The 24,700-nt window shown below is 37.3% G+C and overlaps 1 protein-coding gene across 3 annotated transcripts in view; it reads left to right on the top strand.

Annotated features, from left to right (window-relative positions):
* RALGPS2 (Ral GEF with PH domain and SH3 binding motif 2) overlaps positions 1-24,700 on the top strand; it is a 114,322-nt gene that overhangs the window by 30,633 nt on the left and 58,989 nt on the right. For all 3 annotated transcript variants that reach the window (XM_053984665.1, XM_053984666.1, XM_053984667.1), the window contains exons 4-8: positions 3,616-3,666; positions 9,411-9,494; positions 15,277-15,366; positions 18,473-18,565; positions 22,738-22,864. In XM_053984665.1, coding sequence (XP_053840640.1) covers positions 3,616-3,666; positions 9,411-9,494; positions 15,277-15,366; positions 18,473-18,565; positions 22,738-22,864 — 445 coding nt within the window. The remainder of the gene's footprint in view (positions 1-3,615; positions 3,667-9,410; positions 9,495-15,276; positions 15,367-18,472; positions 18,566-22,737; positions 22,865-24,700) is intronic.

Below are 24,700 nucleotides of genomic sequence, written 5' to 3'. Positions count from 1 at the left end.
CTCCCCGAGAGTGGGGTAAAACCTCTTTATATGAAGCTGTGTGGTAATAATTTTAGTATTTTGAAGTACTTAATTGTTAACAAGTCCAACTTCTCAACACCCATGAGAGCTAAAATATTTTTACACTTGGCTGTTTTAGACTCCCCAGGCAAGGTCTTTTCTATACATGTAAAACTCCTGTGGCTGTGAAGAGGTGGGGAAAGTGTCTTCCAGCAGCCATTTCAGTGTGTGAATTGGAAAATTATCATGCACTGCTTTTAAAATATGGTTTTGCCTTCTTCAGCTCTTCAAGTGGTTAAGAATTGGGAAATATAATTGTGATATATTAAAAACATACCTTTTCCACTCATATTCTAGAACTGTTATCTAGGATCTAGGGCAAACAGAAACAAAACCTCCATTCAACTCGCCCTGTGCAATGATGAAATACTTTACTATCTAAATGAACTTGGTAGAGATATCACTTCTGGAAAGAGAGAAAATACCAAGTTTCCCTATCTCTGCATAATCAGAATGCTTATTTAAATGATAAGTAAGGACAAGTTCACAATTTTGTATTGCACATGTAATTATTTTTATTTTTTTTAAATCTGTGCAGCTGGCAGCTCCAAAACCAGAAAAGTTATGGTTGGCGTGCTTCATGTAACAAGTTGATTAGAACACTTATAATTTTTGGTTTGAATATTAAAACATTAAACCACACTTGGGAGAGGGAAGCTCTCCAAGAATTTGTATTGGCTGGGTTAAAGAGCTGGAGTGAGAAAAGTTAGTGCATTGTATCTCTCTCACTTGCAGAAACCAAACTAGGGGCTTTATTTATTGGGGTTCAGATTCCCCTTGAGATGGTCAAGGCAGAAGTTTTTTGTTGCTGTTAGAGTTGAGCAATGACACATAACATAAAACTCAGAAATTCTTTTTGAAGCTTTGTCATTTCAAGTGCTATTAATTAGACTGCCAGCCTTTCAGTCGGCTTTTTTTACTTAGCAGTGAGCGAGCACGTTTTAAAAGAACAAAAATCCAGTTGTAAGACTTATAAATACAGACTTATAAATGTGAACAAGTTAATGTTTCAAAAAATCTATTTTGTTAAATGTAGTTTTAGACTTCTAATGTGCGTTACTGTCATATCTACAAACTCAAATGGCTTTTTAGCAATCAGCTTAGATATTCAGCTCTTAGTGGCTTGATTCCTTTGAATTATGAGCAATTTACTAAGCCCCTGGGAACTTGTAATGGAAATTTCAAGCTCTCTAAGAAAGGAACTGCAATAAGGGATGTTTCTTGAACAAGTGGTTCTGTGATACAGTATTACTTAAGGTTTTAATAAAAGCAAAAATGTGTCAACCAAGCAAGAATATCATCAGCCTAATATCAACATGGTACTAGAAGAGGTTTCTCTGTCAAAAGTTCCAGAGGTTTTTTAATTGTCAGACTTTTTAAAATACTGTAATGTACTTAATAGCAATTTCAAATATTTTTAATAGCGACCACTACTCCTGAACCCTAACACTTGCGTGTTTTTTCAGTGTTAAAATGTCCTTTTTAATATCCCTGTTTAAAATGTATGCATTTATTTTGATATATGAATTCTGGTGTGAAGTTCTAATAATACTTTTTATTTCATAAGTATTTTGTATTGATGCCATCTTAAAGTAGTAATTTGTTTAGGAGTCACTACTGAAGCAAGTCAAATTTAGCTAAGGCAGTTGAGGCTGATGAAGAGGACAGATTCTGGAGGGCTAGCAAGAAAGACATTTATTTTTAAGTCTTTTTGCTTCAGTGTGAACAAATAATCATTTTCCTGGCTTATTTTTATTGTGCTGTTACTGTAATCTTGTTGCAGTGAGGATTTGCAGTGAAATGTTAAAAACTATTGAAATTGCCCATGTCTTTTGTAAGAATCTTTTAATGTGCCTTCTACTTGAATTTTATTGAACTTCCCATTCTTTTCATTTCACCTTCCCAAACCCAACCCATTTTCCTATTAATTTGCTTTACTGAGAAGCATAATGATGCACCCACTCAGCCACATGTTCACCAAAAATAACACATTTCTGAGAAAGCTTGATGGACTTAAGCACACAAATGGGAGGCTGGAGATGGAGTTCTGTGGCTGCTGTTCCAGGACTGGGTTTCTCACTTTCCAGCCACTCTCCTCACAGGCTGTAGCTCTGCCTGGGGTGGTTGTGATCCAAGGGCAGGACCCAGCCCTTGGCCTTGTTGACCCTCATGCCACTGGCCATTGATCCAGCCTGTCCAGATCCCTCTGCAGGCTTCCTGCCCCTGCAGCACATCGACATTCCAGCCCCATGTGGAGGTGTTTGGGGGAAGGAGCAGCCCACTAGAGCAGAGACCAGGAAAGTGTGTAAAAGTGAAACATATAAAAGGGTTGTTACTTCTCTGGTGTTGTACTGCAGAATACCAGATGATTGTGTCAGAGTGTTGGTTACAGACAAATTATATATATAATTTTTGTATGTTTATCATTGATTGTCAGAATTCCTATCTAAAAATGCATTTAGAGGTCAAGATGTGCTACCAAGTATAGATTGCGTTGTCTTTGCAAAACACATCTTGCCTCATTAGAGCAAGTATATATCTCTGTAGTTGCTCTAGTTTCACCTAGAGCATCTTAGTTAAAATTTTCCTGCAAGGTTGGCTTTCTCTGAGGAGCTGTTCCACCATCCATGGTGGCATCCAGTGGCAGTTGCAATTTGTGAGAGTCACAAAGCTGTCAGTGTGTACCTTGGAGTGTATATATGGGGCACTACAGTTTTCAAGGAAATGGGAATAAAGCCATGTAGCAGACAGCTGAGGGAACAGAACAAGGTCCCTGGATTCATTATTAAAAGAAAATTTGTAATACCTAACTTGGATAGCACTGGTATTTCTGGGCTACCTTTGAAAGAAATGGTCTTTTTCTCCTAGATGCATAGGCTGACAGCAATCCTAAAATGTGCAGGATTAATAAACTTAAAAATGAGGCTCTGTGAATATATTTCAAAATGCAAAACCTGGTCTTTGAATTTACTCTTTTCAAAGCTAAGCAAGCATCCCAGAATGAAAATGCACTTATTGACTCTGTCTTGCTGGAAAAGAGATGACTATGTTGAATTTTAACTGTTGCTGAGCAACTGAACAATTGCTTTGCTTTGTTACTCAAATATGGTTCAATAATGATTGAAAAGTTTTAGGGATGTTTCAGTAGAATTGTGTAGCTGGACTAACATTCAGAGTTTGGAGAGAAGCTACCCTTGAGCAACTGCAGTCACTTCCTTGTCTTTCTGGGGAGGCTCTTATATTGTGTTTCTGAGTTCAAGCCTATGTAACAACAGGACTATGCTCCTGAGAATAATTTTTTTATTATTTGTGCATGTAAAGCTGGAAGCACATTTTTCTTTGGTTTTGCAGGATAACCCTGTGGTAGAAGCTGAAAGGTCTGAAACTGGCTATCAAATGAAAGCCAAATAAGAAAAGGAAACAGAATAAATGCAGTTCTTAAGCAGCACACACCTAAATGGAATGCAAGGGTTCAGGTTGCAATGCAAGGTTGGAATGCAGGGGTAAGGGTTGATTTTGATCTTAACGTATGTTTTTTTGAAATTTTTATTACAGGGTCAAATAACACTAATGGATGTGCCTGTATTTAAAGCAATTCAGCCAGAGGTAAGTATTTTGTTAGCTTTGTTTTTCAGTTTAAATAAGAAAAGTGATGCCAGAGTATAAATTCTGGAATTGCCAAGTATATGTCTATAAATCTTAATTTTTGTCCCAATTCATACATTTCTGAAGTAGATGGTTTTTCAACAGAAAAATATCTGGAGCTAATAGCCTGTTTGCGACTGATATTGGTATTTAATTCAGCTTGTGCTGGAGATGAAGCATGTGGGATTTAGTGTTTCTGAATTACAAACATCCTGATTTGATAATTCTGATCATAATGTTTTAGGTTTCAGCTACTGTTACGTGTTTCCATAACTGCTTCACTTCTCCTTTGGCAAAATGAAAATGGTTGTAGTGGTATTCAAGATGTGTGTGATCTGTTGGGATAATACATTGATGATTTGTGTTCTCTCATTTGTTTTTATGTAATGCCATATTCCTTTCAGATTTTAGCTGACTTGAGCTCATTTCAGCATCTTCACAGTGACTATAATAAATGATGAATTCGTTTCTCTTCATTTCTGAACTATCAGCATTTTCCTGTGGGCATTGTTTTGTACTTTGAGGGTTTATTTTTCAGTTTATTGTGCATTTTATCAGTACTGTGGAAGTCTATCTCAGGTCATCAGTCACTTCAGTCCATCACAAACTATTTCACTGGCATCAGGTTTGTTCTTTCACTCTCGTGACTGCTGAAGAATATTTTGCTTCAAGTGGAGAAACCAGCTCAATCTCTTGGCTGTGATTATTGATTTCATCATTTGTGTACCTGGGAATTCTTTTGAAGGCTGCTGTTTGAGCTGTACTTGAAGATGTCATGATTCAGCTTTCATAGTATTTCAGCAAGGTATTTCCCAGCACTTGTGGATCTGTGTGTGATTTTTTGTTAATTTCTTAGTTTGTTGGTTTTTGGAGTTTTTGTTGGTTTAATCCTTTGTTTTGTTGGTTTAAAGAGAGCTTTCCATTTGGTCTGTTTTGAACCTACATCACAGCAGTACTTAACATTAGCAGAAATAGTACACAGACATACCTATGAGGAAAACATTTAAGAGAGTCAGATAAAAGGGCAAAATGCTTTAAAGCTTTGGAGAAGAGCTTTAAAAAAAGAGAAATCCTATTAGAAGATCAGGATAAACATATTCTGCCTGTTAAAGGCACTCCAAGGCTATTCAGAAAACATCTGAGAGTGTAGGCAAATACATCTGTAAAGTAATTATTTATAAGAATAAAAAAAAATAATAAGAAAAATTGGTGTGATGCCTTCACCGGAAAATATCCATGAGGAAGGGTGGGTCTTTGACTCTTTGGAGTGTTTACACACAAGCAGCTGAAGGCTCTGACAGCGTGCAGGTATTACCTGTGCATCGGTGCTCCTTTGCTGTACACAGAGGCTAGTGGCTGATGTGTCTCTAAACTCTGTTCATCCCCTAAGGAAAAGGGTTGTAAAGATCAGCTCTCACATCAGAAAAGGCTAAACACAATTAAATTGCTTTTCTCCTGGTTTGCAGAAGGGAATATCAGACGTGGAAGGCTTAGTTTACCTCAAGGCATCTTGACAGCAGGTTAATGAAGTGGGGTAGATTTCTGAGCTTCCTTCAAGCTTCTACCAGCCTGTGTGTATCCATGTCTTGATTCAACTTGTAAATCATTATCCATCCCTTGGCATGTACAGTCAAGCATTGTGGAGTTTCTAATTAAAAAACAAAACACCATTGAGCTGATTTCACCTGTATAAAAGGGCTCCTAAACTGACTCTTCAATGAGTGACTGAAAGGCATTGATAGACGTGGGGTTTTTCATTCTAAATACTGATACCAAATTTCACAGCTCTCAACTGTATGCATAGTGGGAGATGATGAGCAATGTTTTTCCACAGTGTGCTGTGATTTAAAAACAGGGTGTTTATTGAAATTTGTAATTCACCAGCAAATCTTTGTTACATGGGTTGTGAATTTCCCTTTGCAGAGTGGAAAGGGAACTTTCCAGACTCTGCAGAATGGTATCTGAATGAAATCTTTTAGCCTTTAATGTGTGTTCATTTATTTTCTCAAGTAAAGTTTCTGAAAGATGTACTCAGAGATGCTTAATTTTTTAAATTGCTGGAGATGAATTTTCATCTTTAGGCTGTGTGAGCAGTATTCTCTAAATATCTTTTAAATTATTGTGCCATACCTTCCTCATTTTGTTAAAATATTTATTGAATTATTACAGTTTTGTTTTTTTTTAATAAAAAGCAATACCAGAATTTCATCTTGGTTATCTTAACAAAAAACAGAGCCGAATAACACTTTCCAAAGCAATATGTAGTAGTTTTTCTTTTAGCAGCAAAATCAATGAACATGCTTACAGCACACATACATGCTTCAGCAGCCTTTTGCTTCTATCTGTAAATTATTTCTGTTTATATTCAAATTTCTTAGCAATACTGTGCTTCACATGTGTGCTCAGGTTCCTGTATGCTGCCCACTACAACTCACCGTTTCATGCTTGTTGGCAAAATAGACTGGAAGCTTAGTGCTGCCCACAGAATGTGGGATTAGGGGAAGTGGCGAATCCCTTTACATTTGGGGTAGGCCAGAAGCAGGGACTTGAACCATTACCATGGTTAGATAATCTTTAGTGACATGATCCTCTGCCTGAGCTGTATGCAGGCTGTCTCACTCCTAGATTCTGGAAACCACCTTCCTTCTTCATTAAAAACACCTGCGAGTTACTTCTGAGAAAGGAGAAGGAATTACTGGTTGTTTGTTAATTAATAGTTAATGGGCTGCAGTATAAGAAATAAAGATTATAAAGAACACGCCTCTCTGACATAAATATCTATCTGTATGAAGTCAGCCAATTTGCATTTTAATTTTTAGGGGTAAAAAAATTACAGAGTTCCCCCAGTAAGTCATAAGATTTCCTTCTCTTCCCTGGGAATGGCAAGTGGTATATTGGTTTTTGTTCTCTCTCTTGTAGTGGTTGTGGCTTTCTAGAGAACAGTGACTGTAAAGCTCTGCTTTACTGTAAAAGAAGGGAGTCTTAAACTTGCTTGGCTGTGCTGTTGGTAGTTGTGCTAACATTAAATAACAGCCACATGACCCCTTGCTGAACACATCAGCTTGCTTTTTTTGGAAAATCTGATTACTTGCTTTACATGTTTTGGTACGTCATCCAGAATTATTTGCCCATGTGTTCATATTGAAAATCTCTACTGAGTTATTGTCTTTAACCTCTTTGTCCCCTCTGCTTCACCAAACTAGGCAGTGAAAAAAAAATCACTTACTGAGTATTCTTAATCTCTCCTTACTCTGAAGTTGTAGAATGATTCCACTATTAATCCGTGCTTCTTCTCTCCTCTTTTTGAAACTTTCCGTTTGACCTAGATAAAGGTTTTTGTGAGAAACACAATCTCGCTCTCTGCTGTGTAGTACAGGTTATAATTTAAATATTCCCACAGTATTTTGTTAAGGAAAATAAAATGCTATGTATTCAAAACCAGAACAAGTTGCAGAGAAAGTTCAGTTTTTGTTTTCTTGATCCTATGTCTTTCAGTTTTTCAGATCAGTTTAAATGTACCACATTAACTAAGAAATTGGTGGTTGTAATGATGTAGCTCCTGTTCCTGAGCTGACTGGCAGACTAAGGAAATAATCCTGGGGAATACTTCAGGTTTGAAACTTCTGGTGGAAAAAGTAGAATCCTAGAGGAAGATCAAGAAATAAAGTAAGAAATAGGCAGCACAGCCAATTTAGCAGAGAAGTGAGTATTTTTATAGAAGGATAAGAGTGATTTCTCAGTTCCAGTGTGGTGTGTGAGTGTTTTATTGCCATTGTGAGTGCAGTCAGATGTGTCCTTGTTGGGACTGCTCCAGGCCAAATCCAGGGAGGGCAAACACCTTGGTGGCTGCTCTTCTACTGGTGGCATCTTCAGGCAGTGCTGAGGGCAGTGAGGTCGCACAGGTGAGTGTGGATGTCACCCTAAGCTGTTGAAGAATCTGAACTGATGGCACAGGTCCTGAAGGCCTGTGTGACTGTGCCTCAACACCTCTGGAAAAAGCTTTGGATGTGTGTCTTCCCAGGCAGGAGCAGGATCTTTTGTTTTGCAGTATTCTCAAACCTGTTGCCACTGATGTCTGTACCCTGTGGGCCCTCAGATGTACAGGGCCAGGGCAGTGGGGAGCTTCTGCCTAGAATCATTTTGAGTTTTCCACTCTCTGATGAGAATTGCAATTGAAGGAAATGGGCTGAATTTGTAAGAAATTTCCCATATTTTCCCTCAACCTGAGGTGATAACTAATTTTTTCCCACTGCTAAGGAAGGGTTATCAGATGCCAGTGAATGAATTCCCTTGTGTTAGTCCAAGTGCAGAGCTGTGATTCTAGTGGAAACTAGAGATGCTGAGGGGTAGAGAATTTAATCAAGAGTCTCTTGAATGAAGAGTTTCTTGAATGGCTCCCCTCTCCAGTAGCCTGCTCTCCTTTGGAACAGGAGTAATTCAGGGCTGTGTGGTTGTCTCATGCATACTCATTGAAGTGGAGGTGTAAGGACAGGTGCTTTCCTGTGCTTTCCTGTGCTTTCCTGTGCTGAACATGGCAGATTTTCCAGTGTAGATTTAGGTGACATGACTTTCTAGTGAAATTCGAAGGACTAGCTCTAAATACAAAGCCAGGAATTCCGCATTATTTCCAGTGCCTGGCCAAGAATCTCTGGGTCTTCTCTAACAAAAACCAGCACACAAACTTCAAGTAGAAGAATTCAGGGTCCCTCTTAACTGGCATGAGATTCTTTAGTTGTTTTGGAACATTTGTAGGAAAGATGCTAAGTAGTTAAAAAAGTAAAAAAAAAAATAGACTAACCATATACCAAATTCTTTTAAACTGTGTCTTAAATGGCACAATTATTGGTTACATGTTGAGTCATCTAAGTTATGTGGTAGCTGGATGTGTAGTATGAATCTGGCTTCGGTGAGGATCTTTCAGCATGGTAATAAAACTGAGAGCACTTCAGAGTGGATGATCTGGAAGGAAGACATGAATAAGTAAAAAGAAAGGGCTGTACTTTGCTATTATGCCACTTGAATAATTAAGCTGTGTCTATTTGGATTATTTTTCTTGGTAGCACTGTGTGGAGCAGGTTGTGTGCTGAATGTTGTCTTTGCATGTATTCATGTGCTGTTGTATACAAATGGAAGAGCTCTTTTTGGTACATTTAGTTATTTATTATTTTAATGAAAACTTCTTTGTTGAAATTAAGTGATAGTGAATAACAAGATGATGCAGTTTCCCAAAATAGGCTCTTTTGGAAGGGAAAACTGAAAATAGTGTTTTATTGCTATTGCAAATGATGACACTTTTTTGGTATTTCTTTAATGCAACATGCCAAGTTAAAAATATGTCTTAGATTGAGTTAACTAGGTTTATCATCTCTATAAATATCTTCAGAAAGTGATTAAAAACAAAAGGACATTTGGTTCTCTAGCTGAGATTTATGTTTGAAGCAGGATCTTCTGTGGTAACAAAATTAGGAAAGCTCTAATTCAGCAAAAGATGAATTGTAATAATAATAACTCAACACAATTCAGAAATTACACTTGTGGAATCTCAATTTTCAGAAGGAATCAGAACAAGTGTAATTGTATTACTTCAATGTGTTGTTGCTCTGTTATTTTAAGACTTACAAGATTTGTGTCTCTATATGCCTTTGGCTCTGAACATGTGTTATGCACTAAATTAAAGAAGTGAATTTTCATCCTTGTTCTCCTAGGAGCTGGCAAGCTGTGGCTGGAATAAAAAAGAGAAATACAGTTCTGCACCGAATGCTGTTGCTTTCACCAGAAGATTCAATCATGTGAGTTATTTTTTTCCAGCACTACTACATGTACACATTTTAGAAAGTCTGTGGGATTAAATGTTCTGGCACATCGCTTTTATTTTGGATCACAGCTGATTACTTGACAACTTAAGGAACTCCTTTTAGCAGATACTTTATCTACAGGATATGCAGAGACCAAACCACTATTGAAGAAATACTCTGTTTTAAATAGCAGCAATCGATGAAAAGTGCACATTTTCCCCAGAACTGCTGGCTGTCTTTTATATAAAGACAGAATCATAATTACAGGTTAAAGGCTTGCTATACAGGATTTCTGGACTAGTAATTAGATGTAATTTCCTTCTGTGTTAGTTGAGTGTCTTATGCTTCACATAGATATTTTTGTCCCTAGAAATAGAAGCCTCTTGTCAGCATAGATACCTTTTTAAGGTGATTCTAGGCAAACTTTTAAAAATTCCAAACAATTATTCTGTAAAAAATTGGTTCTTTAACTCTCTATTTGGCATGATTTTTAGGTAGTATATTTGAGATTTATGCTTTTTTTACTCAACAATTTCTCTGTATAAAATCAACTATTAAAAGAAGAACAGAACCTTTCTCCACAATTAAAGCTGGAGGAGTCCAGCTATGGAGTTACCCAATCATGTCTCAAAACTGTGATGATCTTTTTAAGTAATGCTATATTTTCTCTTTCAGATGAAGTAATTCTATTAGTCTCATCTTTCCTCTTGTAAATGTTTAATAATGTCTCAAACTTACAAGCTGTCGTGCAGAATTAATCTCTGTAGCCAGTCTCAGACTTACAGAGATCTTTGTTAATCATCTGAAACTCAGACCAAACCTCTCAACTTTTCAGGGTTTTTTTCCCTATCAATTCCTGTGTACTTTCTCACTTTTCATGATTGCTCTCATTGAGGATCTGATCAAATCCTATTACTTTTCACTGACAACACTTAGACTATTTCTTAATCTATTAATTGAAATGCTTGTCTGGCTTTGGGTTTTGGACACTTGCCTGATTCTGCGCTGGACTGAAGAGAAAATGTTACACTACAAACTCTTTGTGACTGTACCATCTATTGAGATCCAGGGAGGTTTGGTCAAGGATTTGGGATTTTTTTTTTTTTTTTTTGTGGTTGAAATTTTCCTGATCTGGCTTTTGAAGTTGCTCCTGTTAGAATGTATAGGCTGCTAAAAAAGCACTCTTGGTTTTGACACTAATCTCATTGATACACCATTGATTCCAACATTTGGTGCCTTGTTTATTCATGGAAGTTGACTCTTCAAAGAAATGCATGGTTTTGCTGAATATTGTGGAATGTTTTTGTAGTAAAAACCATGTTAGGCAGTGTAACTCATCAAGGACCACACTTGTCAGTTGTTGTTATGTGCTCTACTGAAGAACTGCAGGAATTGCCTGCAGTCAGCTTCAGACATACTAAACAATTGGTAAAATATGCTCGGTAGCCAGAAAGAAGGAGGGGAACCCTTTTCATGGGAATAAGGACTTTCATAAAGTTTGTATCAGCCTTTGTTCTGGCATCAAGGAAGCCATCAGTATAGGAGTAGAGAGGGAAAAGGACAGATATTGTTTCTACTCCACTTACCTGGGGTGTTCAAATGCTTAGTCCTAAAATAAATAATCAGGAAAGTCATAGAGACTTGTGGCCTTGTCAGGCAGGAATACATGTCAGCAAAATTTTGTTAACCTTTGAAATTTCACTGGGGTTAAATTAGGCATTTTGCATCTGTCTCTTCCATTTTTGCCCCCAGCTTGCCAAAGGAAAACCATGAACAGATCTCATTTCTTAAGTAAATAGAATATTAAATTACTAACAGCTGCTTCACTGCAGAGTGATGTGCAGGTAGCATTTTGGAAGCAGTGATGATTCTGCGCAGTTGATTACATTCCACTGAGGATGAAGTCAGGCAGTTCCAGCATTAGATATGGGATAATTGGATATGCCTGTGAAAACAGTTTGAGTTTAGGGAACAGAAATCAGTTGAATTCTTCCATGCCAGGACTCTTCTGTTCTTGGAGAATTAATTGTTGAGTGATACTCCATGTAGAGCTACATATCTGATATCATTGTTTGGATTTTTTAAAATATGTAACTTAATGTGCTAGTTTTGCATTAATTGATATTTAGTAAGGAGAGAATAAGCCATTTTTTTTTGGTTATTTTTTAAACTCTGATCTCTCATTTTTCAGCTTCTTCTGAAAGTGAGTTGTATACTTGCTGTTACTGGTAAACCTGTCAGACTGCACAATTGCCAAGTTCACTTACTAGATTATTGTCTTACCTTTTGAAAAGAAACTTTTATCATATGTTTCAAATAAACAGTTTTTTGAAGGTAACTGTGTAAGAGACCACTATTGGTCTCTTGGTTATCAGAGTCCCTCAACTGAAAACCTCTTTCTTGAGGTTTTTGTTTAAATGGAGTGGAACTGTGCTGCCAGAGAGCTTAAAATATTAGAGAAACTTCTCAGCTAGATTCAGTACATTGGAACAATTCTAAAGGAAGAGATCCCACTTGCAAAAGGAAAATTTTATGTTTTACTGACTGTGTTTATGGGCATTTTTTGGGGTTTTTCCATCCTTTTTTAACCCAAATGCAAACATTGTATGAAGAATTTTTTTCTGGAATATTGTAGTGTTGCTGAATTGCAGTGGATTTAACTGGGATTATTGGAAATTCAGGAATGGAGTGGTTAGTATGCATGGAAGAAACCTGAAAGAAAAAGCCAGAAACTATTAAAGGGGTTTTCTTGAATTTCCCTATCTTTTGATTAGCACAGACAGCAAAGATAGTTTTGGAAGCAATGACCATGATCTTAAAAGCACCAGTATAACAGAATTGGTATTTAAGATAAGGAAAACATGGGATAATTTAAAAATCTTAATATGTGATTCAAGAACAGATATGTTCAAAGTTATGCCTGTTATTCTCAGTTGACCTTAAGAAGGAAGAATGTAAATATACAATTATATGTCAAGGCTTTAAATGCTGCCTTGAACTGATATCAAAGGTATTGATACCCAAAGGCAGGGAGTCATGTTGCTGATTGGTGTTGGTATAATAACATTTAAATGCAGCAAGAGAAGAATATATGGAAAATATTTATTATTATTTATATAAAGAATGAAACAAAAGTATTTATTTAAATTATTGCTTTTTCAATATGTGCAATACATTTGGTTATGGTGCTATCTAAAGATACTGGTTAATCGACATGACCAGCCAAAACCCAGGGTTTATGTCCGTAAAAACACATCAGAGAGGACTGGAAGTGGTTGAAGTGGAAGTGATTAAGTGTGTTTGATTCTGTATCTCCTGCTTACTCTGTCACTGGTGGGACTGGAGGGCTCTAAGCTTTGAAGGAGATTTGTTCTGGTTTGTTTGGGTTTTTTTTTTTCTTTTCCTGCAAGCGCTTGGAAGTGTTGAGCTGAGGTCTGGCTGGGACTGGGACAGAAACCAGGTTTCCTTGGGCAAACAAGAGTGTTTATGTCTCTGTGATTCCAGTGAACTTCCATAGAAGTCAGGACCAACAGGAAATTGGGGTTTTTTTGTCCTGATGAAAATGCTGGAGTGTTGCTCTGTGTTCGGAGCAAGTGTGTCACAGTCTGGCCCATCACAGGCATTCTCCTGTTACATCAACACTCTCTGAACTTAAAATCAAAGAGATTTGGGATCTTAAGGTGTAGTGCTGTGTGTGTTGTCCTTTCCTGATTCTTTACGATCCAGAAATCTTTGTTAAAATTTTAAATTCCCTTGATTTTCAGTGGGAAAGCATCTCCTTAAAAACTCACTGATCAATCAGGGGAAGAAAGTTCTTTTTCTCAAGCTGTGTAACTACAGCAGAGCACCAAACTCAGGTCAAGCTTTTTACGACAAAATTTTGAAGTACTGCCAAATATTTTATTTAGTCAGTACTTCTGTATTTGATAGAGATATAAAATATCTCAAGTTGGAAGGGGCCCATAAGGATCACTGAGTGCAAATCCCTGCTGATGGCAGGACTCAGTAAGGACACCTTCAGAATATTTAATTAAAGAAAATACTGGAGAAGACCTGGCAACAATCTACATATTTTTGTTTTCTAAACAATGAAGAAGGTGCAGGAGTTTCAATTCTTTTTTACTCTCAGTACTCCTGAGATTGTCTCAGCAGTTGGAGCCCTTAAATGAATCCTTAAATGAAAATTACTCTATAACTAAACAAAGGGAATGGCAATCTCTGTCATTTAAATACAATTACTGTCACTATGATTTTCAGATTATTGCAATTTGGTGATATAACATCAAAAATGAGACAATTTTCCATATTTTCTCCTTTTAACTTTAAACAGTGGTTTCAAAACATCTGTCATTTTTGAGCATGGCAACATAATGAGATTTTTTTAATCAATTGGAACCACTTTTTGTTTGTGAGGATAACACGGTTTGTCAGCAGATACTTTGCTTTGCAAAAAAAGCAAAGAAGGAAAGAAAATGAAGAAAAATGAAAGGGAGTAGAAACTTGAGCTCCATGGTTAATTCTTTCCTGGCTAATACAATCTTAGACAAACAGACCAAAGGAAAGTGATTCTTACTCAATATGTTTATGGGGATTTTTTGTGGGTTTTCTTGTCATTCTTCCATTTCTCAGTTCCAAAGAGCTGTTGTGATTTAACATCCCAGTTTTCATCAGATCCCTGTAGCTTCTCTGCAAATATAATAATTTTGGAGGTGTGGATCTTCTTGTGTTCTTCTGTGTTAGGAGCTATCGTGCTGAACAAAGTGGAACAGGACATTTCATTTTTCTAATTGAGATTTTGGCCAGGAACCTGAGTACATACACAATGTTAGTTTAGAAGAAGTAGTTTAGCATCACTTAAAAATCAAAGCAATATAACATGTTGAAAGGTTTTCATGTATAAGAGTAAATTTAGAGTAAATTTCTTCATACACTGTTTTCAGTAGTTTTGTAAATACTGGTCATGCTGTATCTTGATGATAATTAGTTTTTTCCTAACTCACAGCAAATACATGAATAAAAGCTGCAGTATTTTTTACCCTTTGCTAATTCTTTGCTACTGCTTTATTACAGTTACAAAAGTGTTTAATTTTTATCATTCTTTATGAGGGCAAAGGGTGGGAGGGAGCAGAGAGGAGAAAACAGTGGAGTTTAGACATATTACCAAACACTTTTAAACTACAGCCTTTATGATACATTCATGTAACTATGAAATGCAGCAACCATTCTTTATACTGAATTTAGCAGGGATTTTATGCAGCAGTGAAGTCAGTCCTGGAGAGCTTAGCTAAGAGTGTGGTACTGTGCTGTACATCAGCATGTAATTGGCATAGCCAGAAAAAAGAGTATAAACTAGAAGCTAGGTTATGGCAGAGCTTCCCACCTCGCATTCTAATTTTATTCAGGATTAATTATTTTTTGAGGTGTTGGAAATGTCAGTGAGCTGTAGTTGAAGCTGCTCAATTCATTTAAGAGTTGAGTAATGCAGCTTTGATGATGTGGGAAAGCAAACCAATGGATATGATTCAATGTTAGTGTTTATATTCCTTCATTCTGTAGGCTTTTTATAACATTTCTTCATGATTTTATTTTCCTGGGAGAGCACTGTTCGAAGTTCGAGTACTTTGCCATTTGCTTTGTGTGTGATCTCACCCTCAAGCTTACGCTGAACTCAAGTCTGTTTCCATAGATCATACTTCCATAAAAATAAATAAAACTTTTAAAAAAGTACGGTGTTGAAACTCTGTATTTTTTAAAAGGCATTTTTTCTACATTTTAGGTAAGCTTCTGGGTTGTTAGAGAGATTCTGCATGCACAGACTTTAAAAATACGAGCTGAGGTTTTGAGCCACTACATCAAAACTGCAAAGGTAAGAATTTGTATTGCGAAGGGGATGTGGGATCCACCATGATCAAAGGTTTTATACCCAGTTTGGTCAGTTCAAAAATACACATGGGGAAATATCTGTCTGATACCTGACTTACCTGTGCTTGTTTCTGTTGACATCAGTAACTGTTTGACTTTACAGTCAATTTGAACAGCTTTAGTCAGAAGAGAAATGGTTTGTTTGCCTTTACCATTGGGAGGAAAGGGTCTTTTCTCTCTACTCAAATAATATCAATTTTAAAAATGTGGTTTGAAAAATGACTGTGATTCAGAAGACATTTTGGAGCTCTCAATCTTTCCTAAAGCCTTTTGGACTGACATTTGTAAGAAAAGGGTCAGCAAATCTGGGATGACATATAGCCCTTCAAACAGAGTGAAACTTCTTCACAGTAGTGAGAAAAAGGGGATGTTTTTCAAGTTTCTGCTGTCAGATGGTGGCTGCCTTTTACTATAGCTGACTGTTGTGACCACCCTGGGTTACCTGCAAAAAAAGATGTAAAATATTTGTTAATAATTCATTTTGCATTCAAGTGCATTCCCTGTCTTGACAAGCCCTTTTTAAATGAAGCAATATTTTAATCCTGCGGGATTTGACTCTCAACTTCGGGCAGAGCAAGGGCTAATTTAGTAGGATTCCACAGGCTTTGCTCAACAGTCATGCTGTGGTCATAAAGTGTTAATGATCTCTCTTAAACATCCTTTGCTATCTGGTGAGTAAATGTATCTTCATCTCATGTATTTTTAAAAGTCAATTTTTTTGGTTTTGTTTGAAATACAAACATTAAAAAATTGGCTTCATGACCCATGTACCTCCATAGGAGGGGGAGGTTCAGCTCTCTGTGGCCACAGTGCAGAACAGATGTGGAAGGCCAGGTGGGCTCAGGTCTGGTTCATACTGGGATGGGAGTGGCCAGTACTGGGTGTTGTAGGCTAAGCTTTGGGCACAGCACCCTGAACATGCCTGACCTCACCAGTGCACTGCAGGCTGCAGTGTCTGCTGGAATGCTGCTGGCTTTGAGACAATTATGTGCTGTAACAATCAGATAATTGAGCTTTGCTTACCTGTCAGCTGTAAAAATCACATTTACAAAAAGCAAGCAGCTCTGTATGGGATGTTTTTATCAGTTCATTTATTTCTCTGCTTGTTACCTTGGCTTTGCTTACATATGGCTGCTGACATGAAGTTACTGCAGTGGGGTCTGTTGGAAGGAGTTTCTGATATCCAGAGCTATTATCAAAGCAGCTTGATGCCAGAGATCACACTAATTACCTTTTCTTTAAAGAAGCTGTAAATCACTCCACAGTGAATTCCTTGTGCTGGCAACCTATTGTACATGGTATCTCATCTACACTGCTTAATGCATGAAGCAATTAGATTTAACAGCTAAATCTTGAAGTTCTGAGACTGTCCTGCTTGGTGATGACTTCCGTTTCACTGCTGGCAGCAGCTGGGAAAGCCCTTCTTTTCATTTCTGATCAGCTCCACTGTCCTTTGGGACAGGTAATTTTATTACCTTGCTTGGGATGTGTGTGTGAGGTAAAAGGGTTCTTGTGGAAGCGGAGAGACAAACTTTAGCAGGACTGCTTGGAAGGATAACAGGACTGTGGTGTATGAGAAACATCCAACCCCTTCCACCTCACCCCACAAAACACTGATTACCCTTTACACTGGTTACTAAAGAATCCTCCCAAAAGAGGATGAGGAGAGGGAAGTACTTCATCACAAGGTGTGGGCAAACTTCCACTGTCAGCAGGACATGCTGAAATCATGGGAGTCTGAGCACCCAGACTGGAAATGCTACTGGGGTGCCATTAAAAGTGGCATTTCTGACTAATACTTGTGAGGACTTTGTTCCATAAAAGGCTGTAAGTTTCCTGGCAGTGTGTTTAGTGGAGAGAGAATCATTTGCCCGGTTCCAAAACTGTTAGCCAGAAAACCGTCCTTGGATTTTGTCTTTCATCCTTCCAAACAGAGGCTCTCCTTTGATGTTCAGCATTTAGTCGGTATTCCATTGGTCTAGTTTTTTTGTCCTTTTGCCTCATGAAAGGCTTCCTAGGCAAGAAGTAAGCTGAGTTTCAAGTAGGAATAGGTTCCTTATTTTTTCTTGCTGGAATCCTAACCTACCTTGGTGAATATTCCAAAATGGATTAAGCAAGATGTGCAATACTGTGATTGAGTATCATTTCTCCTTAGCAAAGTCTCTCTGTTAGGGTCCTTAATTTGAGTGCACTGCACCAAAAATTAATGTAGTTTGGATCTCTGAGAGCTCACAGCTATCAGAACAATTGATGTTGCAGAAGAGCTTCAGGAGGAACATTTTCCTCCAGACTCTTTTTTAAGCTTTCATGACAGTAGTACCAGTAGTTACTTGGCCAAGGCAGTGGATAGTTTTGGAGACAGAAGGAAAGGAAAAAGAAAAGGGAGGAAAATTCCAAATGTGTGAGAAAAAGCACTTAAACACAGTGTTTTGTAGGGAGTTTTTAAGAGAATTCTTTTGCCCTAATGTTTTTGCTATTCAATTTTGATTGGGTTGTTGCTTTCAACTAGTTGTCATACCCCAGAAATGGCCTTTCAGTGAGAGGAGTACTCCAGAGATGTGGCTTTTGGAATTTACCTCCTTGATTTCATCCTGCTAAGATATTTTTTGTGTGCTTTGATGTAGCCTTGGTTGTTGCACAAACTCTAGGTACTGGCATGATTGCATCATTCATCACTGGGTTGTCCTTTCTGGCATGTTGTTTTAAAACACTATTGAATGCTATGAAAGGAATTTGTTGGGTCTGAATTTCAGAAAATTTCTGGCACTTCTCATATATTCCCCAAGATATGTGTCTATATAGATATTTTTAAGGGTTCTCTATGGGCTATGAAACAGCTAGTTAGTCTAATGCAAAACCATAGAGATGCAGTAATGAAAAATTAGGAGATGCCATAAAAATGGTCTGTGTGCACAGCAGTTCACTGTAACACTTCATTTTGGACCATGCAAGATTTCTCCATCTTTATATAGATATTTATTCTGTGTTCACTATTGACAGCACTTGGAATATTGTTTATTGTTGGTTTTTTTCTCTTTTTTTGTCCTCAGAAGCTGTATGAGCTGAATAACCTCCATGCTCTCATGGCAGTGGTGTCAGGCCTCCAGAGTGCTCCCATCTTCAGGTTGACCAAGACGTGGGCGGTAAGTGAGGAGCAGCAGGACAAGGGACTGGGGTTCACTTGTTCTCAGGTAAATACAGCATCCTGAAGCTTGTTTTCAAGGATGCAGCAGTTACTACAGAGAGCTTTAACTTTGTTCTACTGTGTACATAATGCTTCTAGGTCCTCTGAAATCCATGGTTTCCTCTTAATTTTTTTTTTTCCGTTCTGCTGTAGAAATATTTTCCTCTGAAAAATAGTTCCCTGCAGATTCTGCTAAATGCAGAGGCTTCTCATTTGGCCAGAAGCTATTTTGTATTTAGTTGCTGGAAAATTCTGAATGCCAAAGCAGCTCATACTTTAATCATTTAGGGGTTTGGATTTTTTTTTTTTTTTTTTTCTTTATGGAGAGCAGATGTTCAGAAACTCTTGAGTCAGTTTCCATAAAGAGATTTGTTGTTTCTCTGATAACTAACTATAGCACTTTTCATTATCATTTCATAGTTACAACTCCATTAGACAGTATATTTGTAATTTTGCCTTTGTGCAGTTGTGAAAGGACAGTATTCTTTGGAATAATTTTTATTTGTCATGTGTTTTTTGACTGACATTAATATTGTTTATCATTGTATCCTCAATAAGAAGAATATCAGGAATTACTTTTGCTCATTGATATTTTAGAGCTTAGAAAAAAGTCCTTATTCAACCATATATTGTAGTTTTTCAACTGTTTCAGATGAATGTGACATTCAGTGTGACAGCAAAAATGATGTGATTGAGATGTTCCTGTGCATGGGATACATATCACTAAAAAAAGCTGAAAGCTTTCACTGAACACACATCAGTGCATCCTTGGGTGTTGCAAAAAGTTTATTTGTCTGATAACTGCATGAAAATATCGTTCAGTTGATAAATAATCCCAAAATTGAATATAATTCACTTCTGCCAAGATACTCCTCTAGAATTCTGGTCACATTTTGCAAATGCACAATTAAGTTAGGCGTTGCTTCCAAATACCAAAAATGTCTCTGAGGAAATCTTAGTGAAATTAACACTTGAAAATGATCTCAAGGAGAACTTCTGGTTTCTAGACTTTGTTTTGGAATTGATGCTTCAACAGTTTTATGTAACTGTGAGGCCGAGTTGATTTTGAAATCTCTTTTTGTGCACAGCTCAAATTAAATGTAACTATTACCATATATTAATAATAACCGCATTAATTACTACCATAATGCAATTCAGAACTGGGAGTCCCCAGTTTCTTTTCATGCTTGGTTATGCACTAGTTTGCACTCACAAGGTTTATTTGTGTGCTCTTCACGTATGTATCAGTCTTTAAAGTTCATCCCTCTTCCAGCCTCTGAAATTCCAGGTAACTTCTCCCACATTTCTGTAGGTGTTTGATTCCTATTTCTCATACAATCCCAAGCAAGTCTGTGCTTTTCATCATCTTGCATGAGCCTTTGCAAATGCAAGTTGCAGGATAGCTCCCAGCAATGTGCACTGCAAACTGATTTAGTTGTCCTTCCCTTGGAAGTTCAGCTTATAAATTCCTGAAGATAATTCTAAGCCTTTGGCTTTCTGTATATTAAAAGCAAGAAAAGGCACACCAACCCTTGAATCACAAAGGCATTTGGGTAAGTTGCACAGGAACCCTCCTAAAACTTTAGCAAGGAAGAATTTCTTATTTCTTCTCCATTTCTGAGATGATTTGTAGCAACCCTCAATCAACTCAATTTACAGAGTTGGGAAAATAGCTGCAAGTATATTCATTCCCCACCCCCCCAAAAAAAAAGCCATCCTGAATGGTTGGAATCTAAAGTTTAAAGGAGCCATTAAATACTTGCATGGTAATCTAATGTTCCTAAAAAAGATGAAATTAATGTCTTTTGACTGTATGTCTGAATTTGTCTGAAATTTGTCTCGCTCATTGCCTGTACACACTCTGAACTCTGGAGAATGATAAGTGCTACTTTTAATGTGTGATTTGCCCCACTCAAAACTTGAGAAGAATTGTGAGCCTTTCCAAGAAAGTTCACAGAATAGAATATTCAGCTTCTCTCCATTTAATGTAAAGGAATTCTAGATGACCAGTGAGGGTTTGGGCAATAAAGCAAATAGTCATTAAATATGTGAAGTAGGGTGAGCCAGCATCCTGAGACCTCATCTCTTCTTTCTGGCATTTCAAAAAGGTTGTATTCAGTGCTGGCACATTACAGCTAGAAAGCCAAGAGCAATTTAGAAGGCTCCAAATCCTTCTCTGCTGCTATAAACTGTCAGCCTTAGCTTTTATTGTCTCTGCATATGTACAGCTCTTTACTATTCTTTTCATCCAAGAGACAGAAGAAGAAACATTATTTAAAAAAGAAGCAGCTCCAAAACTGAAGGACTAAGACTTGGGCCCTCACAGAAACACTTTTAATGTGCTTGGCTTCTCTGGGCTTTTCTCCCTGAATGCAGGAGGTGGAGGCATGGCATGGATTGGCTTAGGATCACCAGGGGAAGTCATGCAGGATCAGCTTGTTACAAGATGATCCAAGGAGCCTGAAAAGATACTTCAGACTTGAATAAGAGTGTGCAAGTCAGCATGGTTTGAGGGAAATACAGTTCATTTCATTTGAATTTGAAAATTATTGTATGTTAGTCTTGTCTTACTTTCAGTCTGCAAAACTAAAAAAACCTTTCAGACATTAAATGATGGCAGAATGTTTTAGGGTATTATTAGAAGCAAGCTAGTCTCGGCTGATAAAACTGGAACCAGTTTTGAGAAGATGAACTTCAAAAGATAAATGCCATGTTTGAGTGGTTGGAAAGGTGTCATGTCAGTCTGCTGCTTCCTTCTCCTGATGAGTCTGCAGTTCTGATGAATGGAGATGCTGTTCATTTGAGTGTTGGAAGCAAACTTAAATTAAAGATGCAAATTAATTGCTGGAATGTCAGCAATAAGTATGTCTTGGGAGACAATTCACTTTCAACTAGTGGTTTTCTCCTGAAAGTCAGTATTTAGTTTGTCTGTCCTCAAAGTAATTCCTAATATTCTTCTTATTGAAGATACAATGATAAACAATATTAATGCCAGTCAAAAAACAGATGACAAATAAAAATGATGCCAAAGAACACTGTCCTTTCACAACTACAAAGGCAGAATTACAAATATTCTGTCTAATGGAGTTGTAACTATGAAATGATAATGGAAGAGACAGATATAGGAAATGGAAGGAAAAATAAATTATTTCAACAGTGAATTTACAGAAGGGAGACTTCACTTCTGTCAGGCTCACCTAGGTTGATCTTTAACTGAAGTGAAAAGGGAATATGCATAGAAATTCAGTGATCTGACCCTTGTAATTGTATTGTAGGGGAAAAATTGTGGCTGGGACTTGAAACACTGAATCTCCTTCCATATTGCTGAGTGGGAACATCTTACACCCTTTGTTAAATTCTGACTCTGAGTTGAAGTGGAGACTTTGGGACAGTTTTGCAGCAGCAGTTCACCAAGATGTTTGGAAAATATTTTTGATTACTTTTCCCATCTCTCCCCAAAGAGAGCCTGGTTGCTGTTAATTCTGTAAAAGGAAGGGATTAGAGGCAGGAGGAATGGATAATGAAGGAGAACCATGACTTTTAAGTTTTCTGTTCAAAGTGGACAATTCTGTAATATTATGAGCCAGTAAAATTGCCAGTTGGCAGATGAATACAACTCCATGAGCCTTCTGTAAAAAACCATAGATAAAATCCTTACTCAAATCCAAGATACAGCCCATACTAGCCACTGTGAAGAGAATTGACTCCATCCCATTCCAAGCCAACACACTTATGGATAATCAGATTGAAAATGTTACTGGCATGAATACTGCTGATGTGGACTGCAGTTGTGATGTGTGTTAGCTAGATTTGTTTTTTGATAATTTACATTGTTTCAGAAGGATCCTCCAGGTTACCAGCATTTTTACCTGCTTAATTTTTAGAAGTATTTTTGAATTTAACACCCAGAATTGTTGCTTTTCTTTACAAACTTTCTAAGTGCTCCTCTTTAAGGAGTAAATAATGTAATTTTGAAGCAGTTGAATTAAAAAAAAAAACAGAAAAAATCAGCACACCAATAACAGCAACAACAATGGGGAAGTGGAAATCTGTGCTTGTAAGGGTAAAAGAGGAAATCATAATGATCAAACTTAAACTCATCTGGTTTGCCTTCGTTTTTTCTTTGCCTAGTTACTGAGTCGGAAGGATAAAGCCACCTTTGACAAGCTGGAATATGTTATGAGTAAAGAAGATAATTACAAAAGGCTTAGAGACTATATCAGCAGCTTGAAGATGACTCCCTGTATTCCCTACTTAGGTAAGCTGTAGCCTATTTCTCCTGTAATTACACAAGCTAAACACCATCTTTTAAGCATTCAGGAAACAGTGAAGAATCTACAGCCCAAGGTGATTCTGAACACTCTGTATGTGGCAGGACAGAACCTCAAAAAGAAAATACCTCTTAAAGGTCACAACACTGCACGTTTTACATCCTGTATCAGTTTTCTAGGAAACTATTTTGCCACGTGTTGTACAGATACAATGACTTCTGGAGAAGTACTTCCATTGTTATGCCTGCTAGCCCTCCTAAATACTAAATACTTGACTGTTCTAGTAATGATGGCTTTTAATTTATGAGAAGCTATAAATCACAAGCCTCTGAGATAAATAAATATAGATCTCAGAGTTTGGAACATGGCAAAATCTGGCGATATTGCTGCATTTTGTATACACCAATGTGACAAGAGAAACTAGGCTGTTATAAGTGACTCAGCCTTATGGAACAATTATTAGTAAATTATATTCCTGTGTATCTAAAAACTAGATAAATGCATTTAATATGTGTTGGTTTTGTTGTCAAGCTAATTTAGTATTACTTAAACTAAACAGACATTAAAATGGTAAGTGTGCTCTTTTTAATGTAGCTTTTGTTTCATGAGATGTTAGTAATCACATAAAATTAAGGAACTGTGTATCCAATTCTTTGCAGTATTTTTGCAGATAAGTTGCTCTTACACCTGAATTTAAGATGAGCTCTTGTGATTGTTAAAGCCTATTAAACTGTAGTCTCTGTTCCTGAATTTTGATACCTTCCTTTACTCTGCTAGACTGTTAACTTTTCCTGGATTAATTGGTTGAATTTTACATGCTTGCTACAGAAATAGAAAAAAAAGTACTTCACAGTAGGGGACCAGATTTTAATGCCCTGTTATGCTTGTCATTCAGGGCCTGAATTGAAAGGCACAAAAAGGAAACCAAGCATTATGTAATGTGATGAACCATGGAGCTTTCCCATCTTGTGTACATGGATAATACAGAGACTTGATAATGCTCTTTACTGTGACCTGCTGTAGTTAAAGCATGTGTTGTGACCTGGTTTCATGTGTTACCAGTTCTTATTAGTGACATAAGGAATGTCCTCAAGCCTTTTTTAATTCTCCAAAGGAATAGTGAATTCCCAGTGGTGCGCTGCCTCTAAAATTAATTCTGTGTGGTTTAAAAAGTGGCAAAAAGAAAAAAATTGCCTTGAACATTGTCATGCTAAATCTGGATCCACTTTGGAGGATTGATAGTTGAGTCCAAGTTTTCTCATTTGATGAAAGCTTTAATCTCTGCTAAGACCTGAGTAGATTTGTTATTTCTTCCATTTTCTTCCCAAGGCATTTTTACTAATGTAAGAGTCATTTGGAACAGAAGTGACTTAAATTGCTTGTTTGATTTACTGTTTTAAGCTTATCAGTTACAGGTTACAATTCCTAAAAGGAATTCTGCTATAAGATTCTGTAAGGGAGTAGTGCTGCTCCTGGTTTAAAACATGTAGGAGAGCCTACCTAGAAGTCTGCAGATGGAAATGGTGATCATGGCATGTGCAGGGAAGGGATTCCTCAGGAGGACCATTCCCTCTCATGGTAAAAGGAGGAGTGGGGGCTTCTTCACTCCTGGTGGGGAGAGCCAGCAGCTGTCACGCTCCCTCAAAATGCTCTTTGGAAGAGTGTAGAGCATCAGACTTGCCACACAATTAAATTTGCCATTGCAAATCCCCTCTAGAGGAGCACTGGTCATGGAGACCTCTGTTTGGAAGGTGACAGAGAAGGTGAGCATATAAAGGAATTTCAGCTGCAATTTCAAGGATGAATGTTCCACCCTTATGCAG

This window comes from Vidua macroura, chromosome 9 (assembly GCF_024509145.1).
Source record: "Vidua macroura isolate BioBank_ID:100142 chromosome 9, ASM2450914v1, whole genome shotgun sequence".
NCBI lineage: Eukaryota > Metazoa > Chordata > Aves > Passeriformes > Viduidae > Vidua > Vidua macroura.
The sequence above is the reverse complement of the archived record's forward strand: the minus strand, read 5'-3'. Positions and strand labels throughout refer to the sequence as shown.